Raw genomic sequence first — 9,503 nt, 5'->3', positions numbered from 1 at the left:
ACAGGCCTTAAGCACATAAGCTCATTTTGACAGGTTCATTTCATAAACACATGCAGACACTTTCACTCAATAAAATATTTGGTCTGGAGCAAGAGGTGGGATGGGAGCTGGGGCTGTCACGTTTCTTGAAAACAATGCTATTAGGGAGTAACAGCCTAACAGGACACATAATAAATATGTCAGGAAATGATCCTCAGTTCTGAAGCCAGTCCACACATCCCTGCTCAGGACCTCTGTCACATTTTGAATATAATGACATTTAGCATTGGTCATTTCCACATGTGAGCATGCTCATAGTGGTCTCTGCACACACATGTGTCCTCTCAGCTGTACATTAGAAATCGGAGTGTTTTGTTTTGGAGCAGTGTTTTTGTGCTCCCCTCCCCCTGCCTCCTCCGCTTCCTCTTTGTTTGCCTGCGCCTCTCACGCGCCTGGCTCCTCCTGGAGACAGGAGCTGCTCTCTGATTGGCTCAGAGCCTCAGGGGGCGGGATCAGAGCTGCTGTTTTTCTCCCCGCAGCTCTGGGCAGACGTCAGATTATTCGGTAACAGCGGGCAGAAGAGCAGCGCTCTGTCCGCTGCCTAAAAGCGCCTTTAGCTGCTTTACGCTGCACCAAAAGCCTTTTAATAACATTAGATCAAACGTAAAAACACGTCCGGCCCCTCACATCGCCCTGTCGCGTGAGGAGTTAGACGCTATCTCAGGATCTTAGCGATAAAGGAGAAACGTCTACGTCCGTGCCGTCCTTCAGTGAGGCCTTTGTTTTTCACGGCTGAGTAGGGGAACAATAGCGCCCCCTGCGCGCACCGAGGAATAGTCTGAGGATAGGGAGCCACAGCGGCCGAACCAGCAGCCTCCCGATCAACGTGGGACCCCTCAGCTCAGCTGTCCGATGCGGGGAGAGGATGAGTCCCGCTCTGGAAGTGCTCATGCAGGCGGACGGAGCTTCTTACGGGAAAGGCGTGATGCTTGAGCCCTTTGTGCACCAGGTGGGGGGCCACTCGTGCGTGCTCAGGTTCGGGGAGCAGACGATATGCAAGCCCCTGATCCCACGGGAGCACCAGTTCTACAAGAGCCTGCCTCCGGAGATGAGGAAGTTCACCCCGCAGTACAAAGGTAAGACCAGGGCTAAGGCTGGACAGTCAGAGGAGACTGTCAGTGGCGTGTCAGTCAGTGTCAGTCAGTCTCGGTCTTTCTGATGACCACTTATGTCACTATTTGTTTTGTATGGAAGATCGCACTTGGCATCATTAATCTTTGTCTATTATAATTTTGAATTGATTCCACAGTGTAGTTTTTGTCACTGTTGTTTTGGTGCAGTGTGATGGTTGGATGCAGAGGCTGTGTTGTGTGATGCCATAGTTAAAGGCCTCTGCATCACTCATTCCCGTCCACACTAAATCCGTTCTGATCCATTTAGAGTCCGAGACATTCCTGTTTGCTCTGGTCAGCTGCAGTGTTATGTTATTGATAGACGGGTAAGACAGGTCCCTGCATATTTGGCTTGTAATTTTTCTGGATGGGACCAGACAATATTCGCGTACTAGTGGTGCCAGTCAGGAGGAGGCAGCGCTGCGTTGGCCTCCCTTTAAAGGGGGCTTAAGTTACACCTGTGGGTCTTGGGTTTCTGCCCTATCAAAAATAAATGGGAGCACGCATCGCTAGAGTCATTCACAAGGCAGTTTTCTACGTCAAACATTGCTGCACATACACATGCTGTCAAATGATGGATCCTGTTACTCTAGATGCCTTTAGGTGTCAATGGCACGCAGCCTAGACAACGTATAGCGGAACATAGCAGCCCGGATGTCATAATCAGGTATATGAACGAGAAAGTAGACTCATTCAAAGCAAAAGAGGAACACATAAAATACATACTGTATGAAGCGAAGATATACGGTAATAGACATTTATAGACATAAGCTAAGATAGTCCTCCTGACCAAACCTGGGCGCTGCTTTGGTTGTCCACCATTCCTCCTGACAGGTGGTTAAGAGACATATAAGGATGGGTCAAATGTAAAGGACAAATGTTCCAAAGGGGACAATGGGTCTGCCTTAACCATAACAAGCTGTCAATAGTTAGTTGTAACTAAAAATACCCTTTATTTATGTGACTTTGAAAGATAAAGCAGATCCAAGTCTATTGTTTATAGGTACACATGTGTTTTCTGGTGGAAGGTCCATGGATTACATCAAATGTTATTGCATTGTCTGGAATCTTCCACAGTTTGGTATTATCTTTTCTAACTCATTGAACTTATCTGTGTTTATTTATTCATTTACAGGTGTTTTTATTCCCAAAAATAGTTGGTTTAGCAGAGTCACATGCTTGTCTCTATGGAAATTAGCAACATTTATGCCATTATGCGGAACATTCCAGGCAAAGCAACATCTCAATGAAGATAAAGAAGGATTCAGACCATCTATGTAAAAGTTAATTTTCATAGATGTAATATTATCGGGCAACAAGAAGGCCTCATATTTTCTATTCTTAAACCAGTTTAATTGCTTGGCATCATCAGTAATATCGAGGTATGGTTCGATTACAAGTTCCAGCAGGTTGTAACTGAACTGTGGGATCCGCTTGAAATCTGTGATACATTTGATTGGCCTTGCGGTGTAACGGATATGTTTAAAGACGTACAGACTGACCATCTGACGCGATTGTGAGGGCCCATGGGAAACCAGCGGGCCTGAGAAAGTTCACAAGTCAATCCTGGACCAAGCATCAGGACAAGATGAAGAAGCAATGTTTTGGAATGTAAACAAAACATTTCAGACTATTAATCATTTAAAAATCTGCACTGCCTAAATTCTGTGTTCAATGTAATAGAATTGTAATTGAGCTTGTAATAACAAAAAAAAAAATAAGAGGGAAGGTTTCATAGTTTTAATGATGTGAAAAAATTGCAAAGGTGTGGCAAAATCTCCCTGCAACCAAATGACATCATTACCAAACGTGTAGTAACTAAGCAAGAGTGTATGCAAAATAGACATGTCAAACCAGCTGTTCAAATCGTTATGAATTACTAAAGAAATCACATGGCATGACACATCCACAATATCCCCGTAGGCTAAATTAAGTAGTTAAAGTAACGCAATTGAAATAATATGTCAAAAGTTAATAAGCTGTTTTAATAAAATAATTGACAAATACAAAAACAACCTGTTTGACCTCTCCATGTTGACCTATGATGTACTATCACAAGGTGGATTTTAACAGCACAGTGTTTATTTAATAGTTGTGTAAAGCAAATATTAACACAGCAACTATTTAATGTCTTTATAATATGTTATGAAACCATTAGAATGTAACTTTCTGTTTGGCAATTGTAGATAACACATTTCAAATCAGTCCAGTGACTAAAAGAAATGTATTTAACAGAATGGGACCTATATAATATTTCCAAAACACTTTTTAGTTACTAGTTTAAATATTTTCAGACATGACATGACTAGTAGTTAATCAATTTGTGTGTCAGGATTAAATTAGGTTAATAATTTATACAACTGTTTCCCCAAACTATCATGTTGAAATTAAAGTGGCAGTCAAGCAAGGTTAACCAAATCAGGTTAACCTAATAATTATTAACAACTAATAGTATTATCAACGTCATTATCTCAACGTAGCATAATGATAAAAGCTGACAGTGTATTATAAAAGTATTCATTTCTGCCCTGTGGACTCTTTTTTATGTGAACGGTCCTTTTGTCTGAATGCAGTGACTCAGAAATTCCCACACTAACAGCGCCTGTGGATCGATGACAGTGCAGTTTGGAGCACGGTCAGTGAGGGGCGGAGTGCACGGCAATGATGTCAGCAAAAGGGGACGCGTTCGAGCAGTAGTGGTGGTGTCAGCAGCACGTGACTCTAGCCGTGGTTCTGAAAGCATGGAGGGTAACATTTAAAGGACCGTAGCAAGATGGCTGAAACATTATAGATTTTATAGGTTGAACAGTGATGGTATATGGGTGTTCTGTATGGTTAAATCTAGGTCTTGAATAGACTTGTGGTGAAATGGATATGGTTAAAGACCTATAGAGGCTAAGTTACATGGGTTTAAATGGCCATAGGAAAACCAAACTTTAATAATTGATGTAATGCCTACCAACATATTTGATACTGACAGGATCTACTGTGAAATATACGTTCATGAAGTTATTCTGTAGTATCTCAACTCTATGTACCACACAATTTAATATTTTCTTGAGGCAGGGATCCAGACTATGTAACATTTCTATTGCCTGGAATGTTCCAAGGCACGGCATTAAACATATTTACCACAGAGCTCAATATCCCGTTGGTGACAAGCAAGTGGCAGACCTTCCAGCAGAGAAAAGTACATGTGCAGCTTTAAATGTTATGATTTAGATGTCATTATTAGCTTTTATTTCACTTCCAGTATTTATTTTATTTCCAGGTATTACAATTTTCACCTGAGTTGTATGACATCACATAGTGGACTGTCAGTTTCTATCACTCTTTGGTTTTACCTCATCCTCCTCTTCCTCCTCCTCTGCCTTCCTCCTTCCTCTTTCCGCTGCAGCTGTGGTGTTCATTCAGTCCTCCCCCCTCTGCACTTTCAATCATACAGAGGGCTATGTCAGGGCTTTAACCACAGTGGGATTAGGGAGGGAGAAATAAGGGTGGGTGGCCCAACTCGTAAATTAAGTCATAAATTTGGCTGTCCAAGATGGCACCAAGTAAGGCTGCCCTGGTGTTGTTGTGGTGCTCTAGGCAACTGATCTCCAAAAATAACATATTAAATTATCAACTAAATCAATGTGTGCTATAATTATAATAGTATAGAATAACAAGCATTTATTGCACAAATTAAAATCTCTGGTTTGATAAAAGTGCATGGGCTGTTATTCTCTTCTAAATGGTTATGTACAATCTGCTAGGACTGTAAGGGATCAATCAATATCAGGCTGAAAATGCAATTTAATTACTTGAATAGCTGAAAATGCCAATTTGCAAAGACTGCGATAATTTAAGTAACATAATATTGTCTACACGCAATAAAGTATCCAGGCTTATTAAATATAAAACCTACAAACACTGTAGTTAAGTGATTCTTGTATTTGTTTAGCAGTTCATATTTCAATCTCAAATGTTGTTAAAATTATAAAATGCAGTTTGAACAGAAATGTACTATTAAAACATGAATCTCAAATTTAGATATTAGTGCTTGGAAAAATCACTATTCAATATTTCTTCAAAAATTCAAGGCCTACCACCTGCTCCACCTGCTTTGTTAAACATGGTAAAAGCCCTCTTGAATATTCCTCTGTAAAGCAAATCTTCCTGGTAACTAAGGCACGTGGTCTGTTCTCAAGAGTGAGCATTGAGTCATGTTTACTCAGAAAATTGACTTTGCAGATGTAATGGTTGCTACACAGGATGTCACCCCAGTGTTAATTTGATGCTTGGTTTGGTCTCTATGGAGAAGGCAATTAGGATATGTCATCATTAATAAATCCCAATGAAATCTATTTGGCTGCATCCTTTCCTGATAAGGCATTGTGTAAGATTTGAGTACAGTACTTCTTGTAATTTGATTTGTCAAGATATGAAAAGTATATTTGCGTTTTGTCTATTTCCCATGATACACCTTGCATCATTCTCTGGTTCAGTAATGTTTAATAGGATTGCACAATGTAGAGCAGCAACTAGGCTTGTCATGATAACAAATTTTGAAGAGTGAAATTGTGTTACAAAAAAATCACAATAAATTAAAATAAATAAAACTTATGATTCCCAGAAGTTAAAACAGTTTCTCCAAAATATTGTTCCATCTGGTTTTAACACAATTTCTACAAAATTAGGACTAAACCAGGTCTAGACTAGGATTTAACAAGGTCTGAATATTTGAATTTGAATATGTATTATATTGTTTGTATTAATTTAGTAGTGAAAATATAACTTCACCTAACTGATAATGCTCCATCTTGTGTTGCAGGAGTTGTGTCTGTGAGTTTCGAGGAGGATGAAGAGGGAAACCTGTGTCTCGTGGCCTATCCTCTGCACACAGAGACCGGAGACCTGGAGAACAAGGACCCATCATCAGACTGCGAACCCAAAACAAAGATGCTCAAGTGGAGTAACAAGAAGCAGGCGCCCCTACTGGTGGATAACGACAACTACAGCAAGGAGAGATCCAGACACAACCGCAAAGAGGACAAACTAGCCAGGTGAGCACATGTACTGCCACATGTACTACCACTACTACTACTATTATTATTACTCTACCACTACAACGACCACTCCATTTAGATTTTCTATACTAATGTAGTGTTTTTCTTGTGTTTACAGTTACAATCGTGAGGAGGCGCAGCAGCAGCAGGCGGAGGTGCTGTACGTCAGTCTAGAGAAGAGCAGCATGTCTTCTCAGATCAAACACAACCCCTGGAGTCTGAAGTGTCATCAACAACATCTGCAGCGCATGAGAGAAAACGCCAAGCACCGCAACCAATACAGTATCCTTCACTAAACTTAATGAAAGACTGTTACCTCTGGGATATTAAAGTCATAACTATCTCTCAATCTAACTATCTAATCAACAACAAAATATCATGTCTGATCCTGCTTAAAAACAGTAACAACAACACCTTTAAATCAAATTGCAATCTAATCTAAATTTCCCAAATCGTTTAGCCTTTCTCAGTTATAAAATGTGAATAAATGTATGAAAAAAGATGTGAATATGCAGAGCTGGTGTTGGCCTTAACCCACTTTACAGAATTTATCCTCCTGGAGAACTTGACGTGGCGATACAAAGTGCCCTGTGTGTTGGACCTGAAGATGGGCACACGACAGCACGGAGACGACGCCACAGAGGAGAAGAAAGCCAACCAGATCCGCAAGTGTCAGCAGAGCACGTCCGCCTCCATCGGGGTGCGCCTGTGCGGGATGCAGGTACAGTCTGAGCTCTGTGTTTTCACTGGGGTTTATCTCTGGGCCTTTTAAATATTTATTGTGGCTTAACTGTGTGAGTTTGACTAAAGCCCTCTCTCTCTCCTCAGGTGTACCAGTCGGACTCAGGACAGCTCATGTTCATGAACAAGTACCACGGTCGTAAGCTGACCCTGGCCGGGTTCAAAGAGGCGCTGTTCCAGTTCTTTCATGATGGGAGGCGCCTTCGCAGAGAGTTGCTGTCTCCAGTGCTGCGCAGACTGAGGGAGATGAAGGCTGCTCTGGAGGCCTGTGAGTCGTACAGGTTCTACTCCAGCTCTCTGCTCATCATCTATGATGGAGACCTGCCCCGCAGCAGGCCACGCCCCCGTGGCGGTGAGGAGGGTGAGGATGAACCATCTGACGAAGAGGAGCAGAGTGATGAAGATGAGGAGGGCGCCTGGTGCTCTGGCCCCAGCAGCAGCTCTGGGGCTGGGGGCAGCAGAGGCTCTGTGGGCTCTGAGAGTAGCAGTCCAGAGGTGGACGTGCGCATGATCGACTTTGCCCACACCACTTGTCGTCACTACGGAGAGGACAGTGTGGTGCATGAGGGACAGGACAGTGGTTTTATATTCGGACTACAGAACCTGATCTCCATCATCTCCCAGCTGGAGGACCACAGCGCAGATTAAACCTGTACTGAACGCTGGGCTTTGTTTGATTATTTGGGACGACTCTGAATCGACCCTGGTGCTCTGCGGTGTGTTCACCTCAACAGGAGCCCTCTGTGTGCAGGGCTCTATGCTGCCCCTTAGAGGACCGGCCCTTTGGGCCCGAGCTGCACTTTTCTCTCAGAGACTTCAGAGTCCGTGGGGCAAATTTAGGGGAGGGGGTAAGGTTGGCACCCCCTGTCGCCCCTGCCCCGTCTGATGGTGATTGAAGTTCTCTCTGAGAGAGACGGACTGTGCCAGAGGAGTGAAGTAGTATAGAACTGGTGCTTAACCTGTGACACAGTGTTTAGTGATTTGAACTCCCCAACATCACAGCACACTATCATCGGGGAACAGGCTCTTGCAGCCACGTAGCATTTAAACGTTACTCTCTGATAAGGACTGATGTTATTATTGTCATAAGACCCCGAGCATTTATTAGTGTGTCCAGTGGACATGTGGTGCAAGTCTATTACGGTGTAGAAGAAGGGATCGCCTTTCTGCAGCTGCGCTCTCATTGATTTTGCCTATGGACATTCTGAGGGAGTCGCACGCTGCTCTATTTCTATTTCTTTATTCGGTCAATGTCTTTGCTTCTGTCTTTCTCCTTTTCATTCCTCAAAGAGAATCTATTGTTTAAAGACTTTATAAAAAGACTTATTTATTTGACACTTTGTTTAAAACTGAAATGGAAACAGCTACATTCCATATGATCCAATACCACTTAATGTTGTTTTACTGACTTGATTGATTTTGTTATTGCCAGAGCCACTAGCTCTCCTGTACTGTGTGTTAACAGTGTCTTGATAAATAAAGGCATTCATTTGTGGTAAAAAAACAAACAAACTGTCTTTTTCATTTCTTCTTCAGATTCTAAATATGCTTACATTCATATGAGATATACATTGCATAATTTGTTAAAAAATATGTATTTATTTATTTATTATTATATATTATTATATATATTATTATATATGTGCAAATAAAGGGTTGCTCATTCAAATTACATAACCAGACTAAATGTCCCAATGTCAGTGTGGTCTGTCCTTGCTCTGGTTTTTCCTGTTGTCGTAATGGGGCGTTCCTTGTAAACCTCTGCACTTACAAACATGCGTCATTGTATTAGTTTTTCATTATTCAGACTTGTAAGAGTTTAAAGCTTAAGTGGTGGCGACTGGCACGCTTTAATCGCGATAATCTTTTTGTACACAGCAGAATTTTCCGGAGAGAGGTTTTGAAGTTAAGAAGGAAGTATTTAGTATTGTAAGCTACTAACTTCTGCACACAACACATGACAATGTACACTGCAAAAGAAGCTGTAAACACTTAAAACTATCAGAAAATGACTTAAAAGTAGTGAAATTATCTGCAAGATCATTTTACTTGACGAGTTGTCTCAAAATAAACTATATGTACCTCTAGACTAGAATTAAGCAGTCTCTGGTCTAGTCAGTTAGTAATAAATCTGAAAACAAATGTATGTTTTAAAATCTTGGCCAGGTCAGAGAAATTTGCAGTGTTCAGACCTTGACCACTCTCTTCTATAAGCTAGTTCGAAAGAGACGAACTAGAATTACACTGTCAAGTATATGTATATATATATAAGTATATATAAGTACATATAAGTATATGTATAAGTATTGTGTCTAACAAAAATTTACTCTTGTGATTTTTAAGTCATGTTAGAATGCTGTTACCTCCTAAAAAACATATCTGGAGATGAGTTTGTTCCATTAACACATGTTCCCTGAATTTTTCATTTGTCTACATCCCCAAAGGTCAACATGTTCTGTTCCATCTTGTGATGTCATGAAGGTGTTAACAGTTGCTACCTTTTACCTTTTGTTTAGTAGAGACGGGCAATTCCAGATCTGAAATAATCCAAATGACGCCACGT

General features: G+C 41.3%; 1 protein-coding gene across 1 annotated transcript; it reads left to right on the top strand.

The window, feature by feature from the left end:
* The first annotated feature begins 545 nt into the window (after positions 1-545).
* On the top strand, positions 546-8,452 carry ip6k2a (inositol hexakisphosphate kinase 2a). The gene is made up of 5 exons (XM_020933875.2): positions 546-1,115; positions 5,965-6,196; positions 6,318-6,481; positions 6,745-6,920; positions 7,028-8,452. The coding sequence occupies exons 1-5, from the start codon at positions 905-907 to the stop codon at positions 7,586-7,588; spliced, it is 1,344 nt and encodes a 447-aa protein (XP_020789534.1). The 5' UTR covers positions 546-904; the 3' UTR covers positions 7,589-8,452.
* The last annotated feature ends 1,051 nt before the right edge of the window (positions 8,453-9,503 follow it).

Source organism: Boleophthalmus pectinirostris, unplaced genomic scaffold (assembly GCF_026225935.1).
Source record: "Boleophthalmus pectinirostris isolate CB_2022bp ecotype Guang Dong unplaced genomic scaffold, ASM2622593v1 HiC_scaffold_3, whole genome shotgun sequence".
NCBI lineage: Eukaryota > Metazoa > Chordata > Actinopteri > Gobiiformes > Gobiidae > Boleophthalmus > Boleophthalmus pectinirostris.
The sequence above is the reverse complement of the archived record's forward strand: the minus strand, read 5'-3'. Positions and strand labels throughout refer to the sequence as shown.